The sequence below is a fragment of the Dermochelys coriacea genome, chromosome 2 (assembly GCF_009764565.3).
Source record: "Dermochelys coriacea isolate rDerCor1 chromosome 2, rDerCor1.pri.v4, whole genome shotgun sequence".
NCBI classification, from domain to species: Eukaryota; Metazoa; Chordata; order Testudines; family Dermochelyidae; genus Dermochelys; species Dermochelys coriacea.
Window position 1 is genome coordinate 218,486,725 of NC_050069.1, and position 19,950 is coordinate 218,506,674.

At 42.4% G+C, this 19,950-nt stretch overlaps 1 protein-coding gene across 4 annotated transcripts in view; it reads left to right on the plus strand.

The window, feature by feature from the left end:
• The window catches only part of THSD7A (thrombospondin type 1 domain containing 7A), a 437,038-nt gene that overhangs the window by 369,375 nt on the left and 47,713 nt on the right, over positions 1 to 19,950 (plus strand). For all 4 annotated transcript variants that reach the window (XM_038392700.2, XM_038392699.2, XM_043509245.1 and 1 more), the window contains 2 exons: positions 1,146 to 1,324; positions 19,822 to 19,827. In XM_038392700.2, coding sequence (XP_038248628.1) covers positions 1,146 to 1,324; positions 19,822 to 19,827 — 185 coding nt within the window. The remainder of the gene's footprint in view (positions 1 to 1,145; positions 1,325 to 19,821; positions 19,828 to 19,950) is intronic.

Here is a 19,950-nt window from a genome sequence, read left to right on the forward strand (position 1 = left end):
ATCTTAAAAGGATATAACAGAAATAGAACGGGGTTCAGAGAGGAGGAATGAAAAATTTTAGAGATCTGGAAAGACTTCTATATGAAAAGATATTGAAAAGCTTGGGATTGTTTAGAGAGTAGATTAATAAAAGGAGACAATATAGAGGCAGACAAAATAATGAATAGTATAGAGAAGGCAAGTCCTCACTAATAATATAAAAATAAGGAGACATTCAATGAAATTAAAAGACAATAAATATAAAACTGTGACCAGCCTGCTCTGCCAATGGGACGAGAATTATCTCACTTACAATACATAAAAAGAAAAGGAGTACCCGTGGCACCTTAGAGACTAACAAATTTATTAGAGCATAAGCTTTCGTGAGCTACAGCTCACTTCATTGGATGCATCCGATGAAGTGAGCTGTAGCTCACGAAAGCTTATGCTCTAATAAATTTGTTAGTCTCTAAGGTGCCACGGGTACTCCTTTTCTTTTTGCGAATACAGACTAACACGGCTGCTACTCTGAAACCTGACATTATGCAAGTTACAATACATAAGTGATTCATTTTCCAACTGCATCTCATCATTTGATTTTGTTGGTTTTTCAACTGTATGTAAAGTTATTTTCATTAAAAAGTCTACATTTGCCAAGTTATTACATGTGGTACCTGAGATACTACCATAACTTTTCCACATATGCATTTTAGGGGATATTCCATATGCATTCAGGACATCTTTGGTCCAGTTTGTTAGACTGTTAACATACATATAACCACAGTGGACTTGTTTGATACAACTATGTAAATCATCTGTGTGGCAGGATTTTTTAACACATCTATCATTTCTGCAGCCTGAGAATAATGCAGTAAGTTGCAATTACACTCTATCAGCTGTTAAAAAGTCAGATTGTGGAAATCTGGTGAGAACAAATTCTAATCAGATAATATTGAAGATGCTCAGCTGTTATTTTAACACAATCAATGGGGGCATGTCAATTTCCTGCAGAATTTAATTTAGCCCAAATGATAAAGAAATCTCTGCATTCACCCACTTCTATCAAGTCAAACTTTGGATACTTTAAACAAATGAGACTGAAGCTTCAGAGAGAAGTGGCAGAGCAACATGCTGAAGAGATTTTGCTTTTATTTCCATTCTTTCAGGTTACATCGAGGAAGCCTGCATTATTCCATGCCCCTCAGACTGCAAGCTCAGTGAATGGTCCAACTGGTCTCGCTGTAGTAAATCCTGTGGGAGTGGGGTAAAGGTTAGGTCTAAATGGCTCCGTGAAAAACCCTACAATGGTGGAAGACCCTGCCCCAAGTTGGATCATGTCAATCAGGTAAATCCAGTTACTTTTCTTTGCTGATATATTCCTTTATTTCTGTGTTGACAAATTATTATATATATAAAGTCAGTGAAGAATCCTTCCCTTCTAAGTACTTCACATGCTTTTTGAATTGAGTAATATGGACTGGCACTGCTGGAAGAAAAAAATTATATGCAAAATTATATGCAAAGTTAGGGTTAGGGCTTTTCTCTCTGTGGATTTTTTTTTAAAAAAAAACTAGGCAATATCCTGTATTACGAAGGCAAAACTTACAAGGCCAATTCTTCCAGGTCTTGCATACCATCAACTGCAGACACTCATCACCTTGCAAGATCAGCTCTTCAGCAGTATGTTTAAGAGAAAGAGATGAAGCTCTTAGTATACAGAGAGAGAGGCTGAACTACACAGTACAGGAAATTCCCCTCCTTAATTCAAACACTGCCATACATTATAGATAAAGTACATGCAAAGTAAGCAGCCCATGAAGAACACCAATTCATTCTGCTCAGTCTCCTTCTCCTCCATTTGAATACATCATCATAGATTCATAGATACTAAGGTCAGAAGGGACCATTCTGATCATCTAGTCCGACCTCCTGCACAGCGCAGGCCACAGAATCTCACCCACCCACTCCTATGAAAAACCTCACTTATGTCTGAGCTATTGAAGTCCTTAAATCATGGTTTAAAGACTTCAAGGAGCAGAGAAGCCTCCCTCAAGTCAACCATACCCCATGCTACAGAGGAAGGCGAAAAACCTCCAGGGTCTCTCCAATCTGCCCTGGAGGAAAATTCCTTCCCGACCCCAAATATGGCAATCAGCTAAACCCTGAGCATATGGGCAAGATTCACCAGCCAGATACTGCAGAAAATTCTTTCCTGGGTAACTCAGATCCCATCCATCTAATATCCCATCTCAGGGGATTAGTCCTATTTACCCTGAATATTTAAAGATCAATTACTTACCAAAATCCCATTATCCCATCATACCATCTCCTCCATAAACTTATCAAGTAGAATCTTAAAACCAGATAGATCTTTTGCCCCCACTGCTTCCCTTGGAAGGCTATTCCAAAATTTCACTCCTTTGATGGTTAAAAACCTTTGTCTGATTTCAAGTCTAAACTTCCTGGTGGCCAGTTTTATACCCATTTGTTCTTGTGTCCACATTGGTACTGAGCTTAAATAATTCTTCTCCCTCTCCTGTATTTATCCCTCTGATATATTTATAGAGAGCAATCATATCTCCCCTCAACCTTCTTTTAGTTAGGCTAAACAAGCCAAGCTCCTTAAGTCTGCTTTCATAAGACAAGTTTTCCATTCCTCGGATCATCCTAGTAGCCCTTCTCTGTACCTGTTCCAGTTTGAATTCATCCTTTTTAAACATGGGAGACCAGAACTGCACACAGTTTTCTAGGTGAGGTCTCACCAGTGCCTTGTATAATGGTACTAAAACCTCCTTATCCCTATTGGAAATACCTCTCCTGATGCATCCCAAAAGCGCATTAGTTTTTTTCACAGCCATATCACATTGGCAGCTCATAGTCCTCCTATGATCAACCAATACTCCAAGGTCCTTCTCCTCTTCCGTTACTTCTAATTGATGCGTCCCCAACTTATAACTAAAATTCTTGTTATTAATCCCTAAATGCATAACCTTACACTTCTCACTATTAAATTTCATCTGATTACTATTACTCCAAGGTCATCCAGATCCTCCTGTATAATATCCCGATCCTTCTCTGAATTGGCAATACCTCCCAGCTTTGTATCATCTGCAAACTTTATTAGCACACTCCCACTTTTTGTGCCAAGGTCAGTAATAAAAAGATTAAATAAGATTGGTCCCAAAACCGATCCCTGAGGAACTCCACTGGTAACCTCCCTCCAACCTGACAGTTCGCCTTTCAGTAGGACCCGTTGCAGTCTCCCCTTTAACCAATTCCTTATCCACCTTTTGATGTTCATATTGATCCCCATCTTCTCCAATTTAACTAATAATTCCCCATGTGGCACGCTATCAAATGCCTTACTGAAATCTAGGTAAATTAGATCCACTGCATTTCCTTTATCTAAAAAATCTGTTACTTTTTCAAAAAAGGAGATTAGGTTGGTTTGGCACGATCTACCTTTTGTAAAACCATGTTGTATTTTGTCCCATTTACCATTGACTTCAATGTCCTTAACTAATTTCTCCTTCAAAATTTTTTCCAGGACCTTGCATACTACAGATGCCAAACTAACTGGCCTGTAGTTACCCGGATCACTTTTTTTCCCTTTCTGAAAAATAGGAACTATATTAGCAATTCTCCAATCATTCGGTACTACTCCTGAGTTTACAGATTCATTAAAAATTCTTGCTAATGGGCTTGCAATTTCAGGTGCCAATTCCTTTAATATTCTTGGATGAAGATTATCTGGGCCCCCCGATTTAGTCCCATTAAGCTGTTTCAGTTTCGCTTCTACCTCAGATATGGAAATATCTACCTCCATATCCTCATTCCCATTTGTCATGCTACCATTATCCCTAAGATCCTCTTTAGCCTTATTAAAGACTGAGGCAAAGTATTTGTTTAGATATTGGGCCATGCCTAGATTATCTTTAACCTCCACTCCATCCTCAGTGTTTAGCGGCCCCACTTCTTCTTTCTTAGTTTTCTTCTTATTTATATGGCTATAGAACCATTTACTATTGGTTTTAATTCCCTTTGCAAGGTCCAACTCTATATGGCTTTTGGCCTTTCTCACTTTATCCCTACATGTTCTGACCTCAGTAATGTAGTTTTCCTTGCTAATCCCTCCCATCTTCCACACCTTGTAGACTTTTTGCTTTTTCTTAATCACCTCTCTGAGATGCTTGCTCATCCAGCTTGGTCTACAACTCCTTCCTATGAATTTTTTCCCCTTTCTTGGAATACAGGCTTCCGATAGCTTCTGCAGCTTTGATTTAAAGTAATCCCAGGCCTCCTCTACCTTTAGATCCATAAGTTCTTCAGTCCAATCCACTTCCCTAACTAATTTCCTTAATTTTTGAAAGTCAGCCCTTTTGAAATCAAAAACCCTGGTTGCAGATTTATTTTTGTTAATCTTTCCATTTAGTTTGAACTGAATTAGCTCATGATCACTTGAGCCAAGATTGTCCCCTACAACCATTTCTTCTATGAGGTCCTCGCTACTCACCAAAATTAAATCTAAAATGGCATCCCCTCTAGTCGGTTCAGCAATTACTTGATGAAGGAATCCATCATCTATCGCATCTAGGAAAATCTGAGCCCTATTATTATTACTAGCACTGGTCCTCCAGTCTATATCTGGGAAGTTAAAGTCTCCCATGATCACGCAGTTTCCATTAGTATTTACTTGATTAAAGACATTAAAAAGGGCTCTATCCATATCCAAATTAGATCCCGGAGGTCTATAGCACACCCCAAGCACTATCGTAGGAGAGGCTTTACTAGTTTTCTTCCCCAATGTAATTTTTGCCCAGACGGACTCCGTCTTATCCATTGCATCGCTTCTTATTTCTTTACATTCTACCTAATCATTGATATACAATGCTACTCCACCACCTTTACCTTTCTTTCTGTCTTTCCTAAACAGCACATACCCTTCAATACCTGTAGTCCAGTCATGACTACTATTCCACCATGTTTCTGTTATCCCTATAATATCTGGTTTCACTTCCTGCACCAGTAGGTCTAGTTCCTCCATTTTATTACCTAGGCTCCTCGCATTGATGTATAAACATCTTAATTTTTGCTGTTTGGCCTGGCTCACATTTTGTACCCTATTAGGCACAGTCATTCTACATCCAGTATAACCTATTAGACTAGTATCCACACCGCCCTCGCTCCTTATATACATTCTCCTACCCATGGCTGTATCCTTTCTTACTTTGTCTTCTTCCCTCTCAATGCTAAAATCTGGCGTGGAGATTTCCTGGACATCTCCCAACCATCTCCCCCTAATTCCTAGTTTAAACCTTTCTTTATCAGTTGTGCCAGCCTTGATCCTAGAAGTCTATTTCCTTCCCTACTCAGATGAAGTCCAAGAGAACTGTCCTCTGTCCGTGAATGCCTCCCAGTGGCCATACATCCCAAAGCCCTCCTTATAGCACCACTGCCTAAGTCATCTGTTGACAGTCAGAATCTTGTCACACCTTTGTTGCCCTTCTCTAGGAACAGGAAGGATCCCACTAAAGAGCCTCAATTTCCTTAAGCATCTTCCCCAGCCTAGCATAGTCTCCCTTAATACTTTCCAGTGAGAATCTAGCCGTATCATTTGTTCCCACATGAAGGATAATTAGGGGATACTTTCCCTCTCCCTTTAGGATCCTTTTCAACCTCAGGTCTACATCCCATATCTTAGCACCCAGAAGACAGCACACCCTTCTATTCTCTGGATCAGCTCTAGTTACAGGCCTGTCTATTCTTCTCAATAAAGAGTCCCCGATCACATAGACCTGCCTTTTCCTGGTGACAGTGCTATTCTCCAGTCTCTCCCCTGTTCCCTCTGGCTGCAAGTTCTTTCCATTCCTATTTTGCCTTATAATCCTCTTCAACCCATCCTGTATCCTCCTGGGGTTCATATTTGGTGTAGTCTCCCTTGACTCTTCTGCTTTTCCTATAGGACTAGCCTCTCTTCTCTTCTTCCTTACCTTTCCACCTTCAACAAGTACCTGCTGAGCCCCTTCTTCATTTTCCAACTCTGCAAACCTGTTCCTAAGCTCTATTTTTCCTTCACTAGCCCGTCTTTTTCTCTGCCTGGTTCTTTTAGTCACATGCTTCCACTGACCTCTTTCCTCACCCAGTCTCCCCTCAAAATTCCCCAGCCCTGCTTCCATCTGTGAGTCTGAGCTTTTCCCTTCAGATACCTCATATCTTTGCTCCATCATCTGCTCAAACCCCTTCCTAAACTCAACAAGACTTTCCATCTGCATCTCCAAACCTTGGATCTTTTCCTCCATCAGCTCTATCAGACGGCATTTCATGCAGGAAAAAACTCTTACCGGTTCCCCCCTCCAGGATCATGTACATACCACAGCTTCCACATCCAGTCATCCTCAATGTGTCTTCCACTACAGGAGTCACTCTCACAGCTGCCTCTGTATCTGTCATCGCCTTCCCACCTAAATCCCGTTAATCTGGGAAACACAAGCCACACCAAAAAGACCACCCCCCCCCAGCAAAAGCAAACCCCAGACAAGCACCACAATATAAACTCCCCTTGCAAACTCCCACTCAAACTCCCCTGTTTAGAGCTCTGTTTGCTATGTACTGGCACTGGTGGAAGACAAAAATTATATGCAAAATTATATGCAAAGTTAGGGTTAGGGCTTTTCTCTCTGTGGATTTTTTTTAAAAAAATCTAGGCAATATCCTGTATTACAAAGGCAAAACTTACAAGGCCAATTCATCCAGATCTTGCATACCATCAACTGCAGACACTCATCACCTTGCAAGATCAGCTCTTCAGCAGTATGTTTAAGAGAAAGAGATAAAGCTCTTAGTATACAGAGAGAGAGGTTGAACTACACAGTACAGGAAATTCCCCTCCTTAATTCAAACACTGCCATACATTATAGATAAAGTACATGCAAAGTAAGCAGCCCATGAAGAACACCAATTCATTCTGCTCAGTCTCCTTCTCCTCCATTTGAATACATCATCATCATGGGAACTGTGCACTGAAGCAGATATTTTGGTATAGTATTAATATCTGGAGCTAAATATTAAAAAATATTGCCGCTTCTTCACTAAAGAGGAAATTGCTCTCCACTGTAAAAATATCTTGGGACCCAGACTCCTGGTCAGACTGATATGTGTTGTAATTCTGGGCCTGAAAAAGAAAATAATCCCCCCCACAAACCCCTTTAGAGGGCCTGGTGTCACTCCTCTGGTCCTGCCTTTCTTTCTTGTAGATACTCCATGCAATCAGTGACATCATTGTGTAGGCCCATCCTCCTTTCCACTGCCTCCCCCGATCACCACCACAAAAAACAAATGAAACAAAATCAAAACAAAACACCAGAAACATTCAAAGTATCCACAGTGTGATCCTTGTGTCCCCCTTAGCATCCTATAGCCAAAATTGGCATCGAAGTGGTTTTTGGCCTTCCAGGTGCAGTTGTTTTAAGAAAGATTGAGACTGAAACTTGAACGTCTAACTGCCTGGGTGTTAGAATCCTTCCCAGGACAGCAGTCAGCCATATTGATCCTGGGGATGCCTCACTAGGGTCTCATGGAACTATATGTGTCTGGATACAAAACACTGACACAAAGCAGGAAGCTCTCAACAGAAGTTTAAAAAAAAAAAAAAAAAAAAGTTCTGGCCTTGACAGGCATGTAAGACCTGCTGCATGTAAAGTTGTTTGGTTGGGCAGTTTTTAGTAGTAAAAACTGCCTTTTCAGGTTCCTTGTTTCTCTTCAGATTTGATTTATATTCATCTCACATTTGGATTTAATTTGCATTTGTGGATAGCATGTTAAATGACCCCATATTCATCTTCATAAATATTCAGGGGGGAAAAAATCTGGCCATTCATATTCGAATAAGGTACATGTTATTAGTATCATCTTATTGACATTTTGTCAACACAGAATGAAATGGTGTGTTGATTTAAAGTTTCTACTTAAGGGGATATAATTAGTTCTAGTTAGAAAGTGTTTAAACTATAGCTAATAAACTATGTTTAGAATCCACTTGAACACAAAAGTTTCAATGAAGGCTGTGTTGGTTTTGAGGAACATATTAAAGCTGTTTGAAATTACAGAAAATACATTCTAATAGGAACAAATTATAGTTTATGAAAAAAATCTCTTCCTGCTCGTAATATTCATGTAGCACAATATTTCATAATAAGATCTTCAGGATGTCAGAGGTGAAGTTGCTATATTTGTATTAAAAAAACTCATTTTGTTTTTTTTATATAGCACTACTGACCTCTACTGGTATATAACCTAGGATCTTATTTGCTGCAGCTTTATAGCTTCCAAAAATTCAAATACTAAATTACTATAATAAAGATAAAATTGAAATCTGATATTGCATGGGGAAGAGGCTGTGCCATCCATAAAGCTGAGAGTTTGTATCCCTTAATATTAAATACACTTCACTGTAAATCCTTAAGTGTGGAAATCCCACAAATCCAGCCTGTGCCAATGACCAAACAGCTGCCCAGGGATGTTTGTTTAATCCACACCTGATCCACAGCTCAAAGAAAATCAACAGAGCAAACTATCACATTGTCATATCAATATTTCAGAATGAAAGGCATAGCCACTTGTAAATAATATTTTGTAATATAAAATATAAGGATCAGATTTTTCCATTGTTACCCACCGGTGTGCTGGGGAGAGGGCACAGAGGACCATGATACAGTTGGAGATGATTCAGCAAGAATTTGCACTGTGGTCTCCCAGAAAACAAACCTATAGGTACACCACCCTTGGGGAGAATATGGCATGCTCAGTTATTCATGCCAGTTTCCAACCCTCAACATCCATTCTTTCAAGTAGCTGGCACACACAGGGTTGTGACTAGAGAGGCAGGGCCTGGACTCCACACCCATGTTGCAAGGTGGGGGAAGGTCACCTTGCTGTCTTCCATCAGGCACGTCCAAGCAGGAACTCATCACAATCTGGCCCTTAATCTAAACCTATTTTCATTAATAAATGATGTTATTTTCTAATTTAAATTATTTGCAAATATATCCATACATGCCAACTATCCCATTTAAAGGGCAAATGTAATAAAACCATTAATTGGTTTCAGAGTAGCAGCCGCGTTAGTCTGTATTCGCAAAAAGAAAAGAAGTACTTGTGGCACCTTAGAGACTAACAAATTTATTAGAGCATAAGCTTTCGTGACCTACAGCTCACTTCATCGGATGCATTTGGTCGAAAAAACAGAGGAGAGATTTATATACACACACACACACAGAGAACATGAAAAAATGGGTTTATCATACACACTTTAAGGAGAGTGATCACTTAAGATAAGCCATCACCAGCAGCAGGGGGGGAAAGGAGGAAAACCTTTCATGGTGACAAGCAAGGTAGGCTAATTCCAGCAGCTAACAAGAATATCAGAGGAACAGTGGGGGGTGGGGTGGGGGGGAGAAATATCATGGGGAAATAGATTTACTTTGTGTAATGACTCATCCATTCCCAGTCTCTATTCAAGCCTAAGTTAATTGTATCCAGTTTGCAAATTAATTCCAATTCAGCAGTCTCTCGTTGGAGTCTGTTTTTGAAGCTTTTTTGTTGCAGGATAGCCACTCTTAGGTCTGTGATCGAGTGACCAGAGAGATTGAAGTGTTCTCCAACTGGTTTTTGAATGTTATAATTCTTGACGTCTGATTTGTGTCCATTCATTCTTTTACGTAGAGACTGTCCAGTTTGGCCAATGTACATGGCAGAGGGGCATTGCTGGCACATGATGGCATATATCACATTGGTAGATGCGCAGGTGAACAAGCCTCTGATAGTGTGGCTGATGTGATTAGGCCCTATGATGGTATCCCCTGAATAGATATGTGGACAGAGTTGGCAACGGGCTTTGTTGCAAGGATAGGTTCCTGGGTTAGTGGTTCTGTTGTGTGGTGTGTGGTTGCTGGTGAGTATTTGCTTCAGATTGGGGGGCTGTCTGTAAGCAAGGACTGGCCTGTCTCCCAAGATCTGTGAGAGTGATGGCTCGTCCTTCAGGATAGGTTATAGATCCTTGATGATGCGTTGGAGAGGTTTTAGTTGGGGGCTGAAGGTGATGGCTAGTGGCGTTCTGTTGTTTTCTTTGTTGGGCCTGTCCTGTAGTAGGTGACTTCTGGGTACTCTTCTGGCTCTGTCAATCTGTTTCTTCACTTCAGCAGGTGGGTATTGTAGTTGTAGGAATGCATGATAGAGATCTTGTAGGTGTTTGTCTCTGTCTGAGGGGTTGGAGCAAATGCGGTTATATCGTAGCGCTTGGCTGTAGACAATGGATCGTGTGGTGTGATCTGGATGAAAGCTAGAGGCATGTAGGTAGGAATAGCGGTCAGTAGGTTTCCGATATAGGGTGGTGTTTATGTGACCATCGCTTATTAGCACCGTAGTGTCCAGGAAGTGGATCTCTTCTGTGAACTGGTCCAGGCTGAGATTGATGGTGGGATGGAAATTGTTGAAATCATGGTGGATTTCCTCAAGAGCTTCTTTTCCATGGGTGCAGATGATGAAGATGTCATCAATATAGCGCAAGTAGTGTAGGGCATTAGGGGACGAGAGCTGAGGAAGCGCTGGTCTAAGTCAGCCATAAAAATGTTGGCATACTGTGGGCCATGCGGGTACCCATCGCAGTGCCGCTGATTTGAAGGTATACATTGTCCCCAAATGTGAAATAGTTATGGGTGAGGACAAAGTCCAGCCACCAGATTAGCCGTGACAGTATCGGGGATACTGTTCCTGACGGCTTGTAGTCCATCTTTGTGTGGAATGTTGGTGTAGAGGGCTTCTACATCCATAGTGTCTAGGATGGTGTTTTTAGGAAGATCACCAATGAACTGTAGTTTCCTCAGGAAGTCAGAGGTGTCTCGAAGATAGCTGGGAGTGCTGGTAACGAAGGGCCTGAGGAGGGAGTCTACATAGCCAGACAATCCTGCTGTCAGGGTGCCAATGCCTGAGATGATGGGGCGTCCAGGATTTCCAGGTTTATGGATCTTGGGTAGCAGATAGAATGCCCCAGGTCGGGGTTCTAGGGGTGTGTCTGTGCGGATTTGTTCTTGTGCTTTTTCAGGGAGTTTCTTGAGCAAATGCTGTAGTTTCTTTTGTTTCAGAGTAGCAGCCGTGTTAGTCTGTATTCTCAAAAAGAAAAGGAGTACTTGTGGCACCTTAGAGACTAACAAATTTATTAGAGCATAAGCTTTCGTGAGCTACAGCTCACTTCATCGGATGCATTTGGTGGAAAAAAACAGAGTAGAGATTTATATACACACACACAGAGAACATGAAACAATGGGTTTATCATACACACTGTAAGGAGAGTGATCACTTAAGATAAGCCATCACCAACAGCAGGGGGGGGAAGGAGGAAAACCTTTCATGGTGACAAGCAGGTAGGCTAATTCCAGCAGTTAACAAGAATATCAGAGGAACAGTGGGGGGTGGGGTGGGAGGGAGAAATACCAGGGGGAAATAGTTTTACTTTGTGTAATGACTCATCCATTCCCAGTCTCTATTCAAGCCTAAGTTAATTGTATCCAGTTTGCAAATTAATTCCAATTCAGCAGTCTCTCGTTGGAGTCTGTTTTTGAAGCTTTTTTGTTGAAGTATAGCCACTCTTAGGTCTGTGATCGAGTGACCAGAGAGATTGAAGTGTTCTCCAACTGGTTTTTGAATGTTATAATTCTTGACGTCTGATTTGTGTCCATTCATTCTTTTACGTAGAGACTGTCCAGTTTGGCCAATGTACATGGCAGAGGGGCATTGCTGGCACATGATGGCATATATCACATTGGTAGATGCGCAGGTGAAGGAGCCTCTGATAGTGTGGCTGATGTGATTAGGCCCTATGATGGTATCCCCTGAATAGATATGTGGACAGAGTTGGCAACGGGCTTTGTTGCAAGGATAGGTTCCTGGGTTAGTGGTTCTGTTGTGTGGTGTGTGGTTGCTGGTGAGTATTTGCTTCAGATTGGGGGGCTGTCTGTAAGCAAGGACTGGTCTGTCTCCCAAGATCTGAGAGAGCGATGGCTCGTCCTTCAGGATAGGTTGTAGATCCTTGATGATGCGTTGGAGGGGTTTTAGTTGGGGGCTGAAGGTGATGGCTAGTGGCGTTCTGTTGTTTTCTTTGTTGGGCCTGTCCTGTAGTAGGTGACTTCTGGGTACTCTTCTGGCTCTGTCAATCTGTTTCTTCACTTCAGCAGGTGGGTATTCTAGTTGTAGGAATGCATGATAGAGATCTTGTAGGTGTTTGTCTCTGTCTGAGGGGTTGGAGCAAATGCGGTTATATCGTAGCGCTTGGCTGTAGACAATGGATCGAGTGGTATGATCTGGATGAAAGCTAGAGGCATGTAGGTAGGAATAGCGGTCAGTAGGTTTCCGATATAGGGTGGTGTTTATGTGACCATCGCTTATTAGCACCGTAGTGTCCAGGAAGTGGATCTCTTGTGTGGACTGGTCCAGGCTGAGGTTGATGGTGGGATGGAAATTGTTGAAATCATGGTGGAATTCCTCAAGAGCTTCTTTTCCATGGGTCCAGATGATGAAGATGTCATCAATGTAGCGCAAGTAGAGTAGGGGCATTAGGGAACGAGAGCTGAGGAAGCGTTGTTCTAAGTCAGCCATAAAAATGTTGGCATACTGTGGGGCCATGCGGGTACCCATCGCAGTGCCGCTGATTTGAAGGTATACATTGTCACCAAATGTGAAATAGTTATGGGTCAGGACAAAGTCACAAAGTTCTGCCACCAGGTTAGCCGTGACAGTATCGGGGATACTGTTCCTGACGGCTTGTAGTCCATCTTTGTGTGGAATGTTGGTGTAGAGGGCTTCTACATCCATAGTGGCTAGGATGGTGTTTTTAGGAAGATCACCAATGGACTGTAGTTTCCTCAGGAAATCGGTGGTGTCTCGAAGATAGCTGGGAGTGCTGGTAACGAAGGGCCTGAGGAGGGAGTCTACATAGCCAGACAATCCTGCTGTCAGGGTGCCAATGCCTGAGATGATGGGGCGTCCAGGATTTCCAGGTTTATGGATCTTGGGTAGCAGATAGAATACCCCAGGTCCTGGCTCCAGGGGTGTGTCTGTGCGGATTTGTTCTTGTGCTTTTTCAGGGAGTTTCTTGAGCAAATGCTGTAGTTTCTTTTGGTAACTCTCAGTGGGATCAGAGGGTAATGGCTTGTAGAAAGTGGTGTTGGAGAGCTGCCTAGTAGCCTCTTGTTCATACTCTGACCTATTCATGATGACGACAGCACCTCCTTTGTCAGCCTTTTTGATTATGATGTCAGAGTTGTTTCTGAGGCTGTGGATGGCACTGTGTTCTGCATGGCTGAGGTTATGGGGTAAGCGATGCTGCTTTTCCACAATTTCAGCTCGTGCACGTCGGCGGAAGCAGTCTATGTAGAAATCCAGGCTGCTGTTTCGACCTTCAGGAGGAGTCCACCTAGAATCCTTCTTTCTGTAGTGTTGGCAGGAAGGTCTCTGTGGGTTAATATGTTGGTCAGAGGTGTGTTGGAAATATTCCTTGAGTCTGAGACGTCGAAAGTATGAGTATCAGAGTATGAACAAGAGGCTACTAGGCAGCTCTCCAACACCACTTTCTACAAGCCATTACCCTCTGATCCCACTGAGAGTTACCAAAAGAAACTACAGCATTTGCTCAAGAAACTCCCTGAAAAAGCACAAGAACAAATCCGCACAGACACACCCCTGGAGCCAGGACCTGGGGTATTCTATCTGCTACCCAAGATCCATAAACCTGGAAATCCTGGACGCCCCATCATCTCAGGCATTGGCACCCTGACAGCAGGATTGTCTGGCTATGTAGACTCCCTCCTCATGCCCTTCGTTACCAGCACTCCCAGCTATCTTCGAGACACCACCGATTTCCTGAGGAAACTACAGTCCATTGGTGATCTTCCTAAAAACACCATCCTAGCCACTATGGATGTAGAAGCCCTCTACACCAACATTCCACACAAAGATGGACTACAAGCCGTCAGGAACAGTATCCCCGATACTGTCACGGCTAACCTGGTGGCAGAACTTTGTGACTTTGTCCTGACCCATAACTATTTCACATTTGGTGACAATGTATACCTTCAAATCAGCGGCACTGCGATGGGTACCCGCATGGCCCCACAGTATGCCAACATTTTTATGGCTGACTTAGAACAACGCTTCCTCAGCTCTCGTTCCCTAATGCCCCTACTCTACTTGCGCTACATTGATGACATCTTCATCATCTGGACCCATGGAAAAGAAGCTCTTGAGGAATTCCACCATGATTTCAACAATTTCCATCCCACCATCAACCTCAGCCTGGACCAGTCCACACAAGAGATCCACTTCCTGGACACTACGGTGCTAATAAGCGATGGTCACATAAACACCACCCTATATCGGAAACCTACTGACCGCTATTCCTACCTACATGCCTCTAGCTTTCATCCAGATCATACCACTCGATCCATTGTCTACAGCCAAGCGCTACGATATAACCGCATTTGCTCCAACCCCTCAGACAGAGACAAACACCTACAAGATCTCTATCATGCATTCCTACAACTACAATACCCACCTGCTGAAGTGAAGAAACAGATTGACAGAGCCAGAAGAGTACCCAGAAGTCACCTACTACAGGACAGGCCCAACAAAGAAAACAACAGAACGCCACTAGCCATCACCTTCAGCCCCCAACTAAAACCCCTCCAACGCATCATCAAGGATCTACAACCTATCCTGAAGGACGAGCCATCGCTCTCTCAGATCTTGGGAGACAGACCAGTCCTTGCTTACAGACAGCCCCCCAATCTGAAGCAAATACTCACCAGCAACCACACACCACACAACAGAACCACTAACCCAGGAACCTATCCTTGCAACAAAGCCCGTTGCCAACTCTGTCCACATATCTATTCAGGGGATACCATCATAGGGCCTAATCACATCAGCCACACTATCAGAGGCTCCTTCACCTGCGCATCTACCAATGTGATATATGCCATCATGTGCCAGCAATGCCCCTCTGCCATGTACATTGGCCAAACTGGACAGTCTCTACGTAAAAGAATGAATGGACACAAATCAGACGTCAAGAATTATAACATTCAAAAACCAGTTGGAGAACACTTCAATCTCTCTGGTCACTCGATCACAGACCTAAGAGTGGCTATACTTCAACAAAAAAGCTTCAAAAACAGACTCCAACGAGAGACTGCTGAATTGGAATTAATTTGCAAACTGGATACAATTAACTTAGGCTTGAATAGAGACTGGGAATGGATGAGTCATTACACAAAGTAAAACTATTTCCCCATGGTATTTCTCCCTCCCACCCCCCACTGTTCCTCTGATATTCTTGTTAACTGCTGGAATTAGCCTACCTGCTTGTCACCATGAAAGGTTTTCCTCCTTCCCCCCCCTGCTGTTGGTGATGGCTTATCTTAAGTGATCACTCTCCTTACAGTGTGTATGATAAACCCATTGTTTCATGTTCTCTGTGTGTGTGTGTATATAAATCTCTACTCTGTTTTTTCCACCAAATGCATCCGATGAAGTGAGCTGTAGCTCACGAAAGCTTATGCTCTAATAAATTTGTTAGTTTCTTTTGGTAACTCTCAGTGGGATCAGAGGGTAATGGCTTTTAGAAAGTGGTGTTGGAGAGCTGCCTAGTAGCCTCTGGTTCATACTCCGACCTATTCATGATGACGACAGCACCTCCTTTGTCAGCCTTTTTGATTATGATGTCAGAGTTGTTTCTGAGGCTGTGGATGGCACTGTGTTCTGCATGGCTGAGGTTATGGGGTAAGCGATGCTGCTTTTCCACAATTTCAGCTCGTGCACGTCGGCGGAAGCAGTCTATGTAGAAATCCAGGCTGCTGTTTCGACCTTCAGGAGGAGTCCACCCAGAATCCTTCTTTTTGTAGTGTTGGCAGGAAGGTCTCTGTGGGTTAATATGTTGGTCAGATGTGTGTTGGAAATATTCCTTGAGTCTGAGACGTCGAAAATAGGATTCTAGGTCACCACAGAACTGTATCATGTTCATGGGGGTGGAGGGGCAAAAGGAGAGGCCCCGAGATAGGACAGATTCTTCTGCTGGGCTAAGAGTATAGTTGGATAGATTAACAATATTGCTGGGTGGGTTACGGGAACCATTGTTGTGGCCCCTTGTGGCATATAGTAGTTTAGATAGCTTAGTGTCCTTTTTCTTTTGTAGAGAAGCAAAGTGTGTTTTGTAAATGGCTTGTCTAGTTTTTGTAAAGTCCAGCCACGAGGAAGTTTGTGTGGAAGGTTGGTTCTTTATGAGAGTATCCAGTTTTGAGAACTCATTCTTAATTTTTCCCTGTTTGCTGTAGAGGATGTTGATCAGGTGGTTCCGCAGTTTCTTTGAGAGTGTGTGGCACAAGCTGTCAGCATAGTCTGTTTGGTATGTAGATTGTAGTGGATTTTTTACCTTTAGTCCTTTCGGTATGATGTCCATCTGTTTGCATTTGGAGAGGAAGATGATGTCTGTCTGTGTCTGTGCGAGTTTTTTCATGAAGTTGATTTCCACTCTATACGGCTAAATTCAGTGCCTTGCATAATGACAGGTTTCAGAGTAGCAGCTGTGTTAGTCTGTATTCGCAAAAAGAAAAGGAGTACTTGTGGCACCTTAGAGACTAACAAATTTGTTAGAGTTCTCTGTTATCGCTCCTCTGTTTTTTCCACCAAATGCATCTGATGAAGTGAGCTGTAGCTCACGAAAGCTTATGCTCTAATAAATTTGTTAGTCTCTAAGGTGCCACAAGTACTCCTTTTCTTTTTGCGAAAACCATTAATTGTTTTTCTGCTCTCTCCATCCTAAAGTATCTCATTTGGGGCTAAAAGGTGTGTCCCTATTTCTTTTTCCTTGAATATCCTTATTTATGACCTTCACATATTGGCAGAGGTGTATGCACAGCAAAGTCTTCCCTGGAGAAAAGTTTCAGAGTAGCAGCCATGTTAGTCTGTATTCACAAAAAGAAAAGGAGTACTTGTGGCACCTTAGAGACTAACAAATTTATTTGAGCATCAGCTTTCGTGAGCTACAGCTCACTTCATCGGATGCATTCAGTGGAAAATACAGTGAGGAGATTTATATACATAGAGAACATGAAACAATGGGTGTTACCATACACACTGTAACCAGAGTGATCACTTAAGGTGAGCTATTACCAGCAGGAGAGCGGGGCAGGGGGGAACCTTTTGTAGCGATAATCATGGTGGGTCATTTCCAGCAGTTGACAAGAATGTCTGAGGAACAGTGAGGGGTGGGCGGGGAAATAAACATGGGAAAATAGTTTTACTTTGTGTAATGACCCATCCACTCCCAGTCTCCCTTCAAGCCCAAGTTAATTATATCCAGTTTGCAAATTAATTCCAATTCAGCAGTCTCTCATTGGAGTCTGTTTTTAAAGTTTTTTTGTTGAAGAATTGCAACTTTTAGGTCTGTAATCGAGTGACCAAAGAGATTGAAGTGTTCTCCAACTGGTTTTTGAATGTTATAATTCTTGACATCTGATTTATGTCCATTTATTCTTTTATGTAGAGACTGTCCAGTTTGACCAATGTATTTGGCATTGGGGCATTGCTGGCACATGATGGCATATGTCACATTGGTAGATGTGCAGGTGAATGAGCCTCTGATAGTGTGGCTGATGTGATTAGGCCCTATGATGGTGTCCCCTGAATAGATATGTGGACACAGTTAGCAATGGGCTTTGTTGCAAGGATAGGTTCCTGGGTTAGTGGTTCTGTTGTGTGGTGTGTGGTTGCTGGTGAGTATTTGCTTCAGGTTGGGAGGCTGTCTGTAAGCAAGGACTGGCCTATCTCCCAAGATCTGTGAGAGTGATGGGTCGTCCTTCAGGATATGTTATAGATCTTGATGATGCGTTGGAGAGGTGTTAGTTGGGGGCTGAAGGTGATGGCTAGTGGCATTCTGTTACATTCTTTGTTGGGCCTGTCCTGTAATAGGTGACTTCTGGGTACTCTGTCAGTCTGTTTCTTCATTTCAGCAGGTGGGTATTGTAGCTGTAAGAATGCATGATAGAGATCTTGTAGGTGTTTGTCTCTGTCTGAGGGGTTGGAGTAAATGCGGTTATATCGTAGAGCTTGGCTGTAGACAATGGATCGTGTGGTGTGGTCTGGATGAAAGCTGGAGGCATGTAGGTAGGAATAGCAGTCAGTAGGTTTCCGGTATAGGGTGATGTTTATGTGACCATCGCTTATTAGCACCATAGTGTCCAGGAAGTGGATCTCTTGTGTGGACTGGTCCAGGCTGAGGTTGATGGTGGGATGGAAATTGTTGAAATCATAGTGGAATTCCTCAAGGGCTTTTTTTCCATGGGTCCAGATGATGAAGATGTCATCAATATAGCGCAAGTAGAGTAGGGGCATTAGGGGACTAGAGCTGAGGAAGCATTGTTCTAAGTCAGTCGTAAAAATGTTGGCATACTGTGGGGCCATGCAGGAACCCATTGCAGTGCCGCTGATTTGAAGGTATACATCGTCCCCAAATGTGAAATAGTTATGGGTGAGGATAAAGTCTCAAAGTGCAGCCACCAGGTTTGCCATGACATTATCGGGGATACTGTTCCTGATGGCTTGTAGTCCATCTTTGTGTGGAATGCTGGTGTAGAGGGCTTCTACATCCATAGTGGCCAGGATGGTGTTTTCAGGAAGATCACCGATGGACTGTAGAAAAGTGTGATATATGGATAAGCAAATATCTTAAACTTACTGTGAAGTAGAAAATTGTTGAAATTAACTTTTGAAGATTTATTCTCTTTTCCCTAAGCATCTATAGTTAAAAAAATAAAATGATCTGCACTGCTATAACGAATGTTTGCAAGTGATAATACTGGGTCCAATTCATTGAAAAATTGTCTCTCTGGATGTGAGAGAGTTTCTGCTAACGAGTCAGATCCCAGTTTCCTGGGTAAAATAACAGCATCTACCTTTTGTTTGGCTTCAGGGATTCTCTGCCGCCCCAGCTACCTAGTCAGGCATGGAGTTCATGACTATGTCAAGCTCTAAGTGTTTGCTATCAATGACAGTCACATAAATGCCAATAATGTTGAGAGAATTGCACTAACACCTAGGGTGCAGGCATGGGCTCTGTCTTGCTGCCAACAGCTAGAGAGTGCCATACTGAGATTTTCCTTTAGATTGCCTAGTAATGTTGGCTCTACCTAGCTGATAGCAGATATATCAGACAACTAGAGAAGAGCTTTCAGTGGTAACTGCTTTCAAATACTGGACACAAACTTAGGACAGGGTAAAAAAGACTTTTTAAAATGTGTGAAGATCTTGTCACGTTCTTCACTTTTATACCCATCCCACACTACCTGGCAGTACAATATTGATAATATATAAAACACAGTCTTCCATCCAAACCCACTAAGGAATTTCTTCAGTCTTGGAGAAATTGAACTCCCCAGCCTGTAAAGAATTGATACCCATGGAAGGCAGAGAATAAAATAGTTTAACCATGTATTATGAACAGTGTGAGGGGGAGATGAGCATATTTGCACTAGTCTCCACAAGGTGGTATGCAAAAGAATCATTTTCTCTTAAATGATGATTTCTTGCAGAATGTGTTGTTAGAGATACAAGAGGGAAAGCTATGTCTTATCTGGCCTAAGTGGTGAGGCTTCCTGCTTGGTAGAGAGCATAGAAGATTGTTTTTAACCAATGAAGCACTAAATATACACCATTCAAATATCTGTTTTTCGCTCACTAACTAATGTTTCTATTTATCTTTGGCTGTTCCCTTGGGTTCATGGCAAATACCTGTTCCAGGCTCAGGTAAGAGTCTTTAAAATAGATACCTAACCTTATAATATGCTTCCTGACCAAGTTCTATAATGTATGCACTGTTTGGCCTTTTCTGTAATTGTTCTTTAAAAAGATACATGTGATAGTACATAG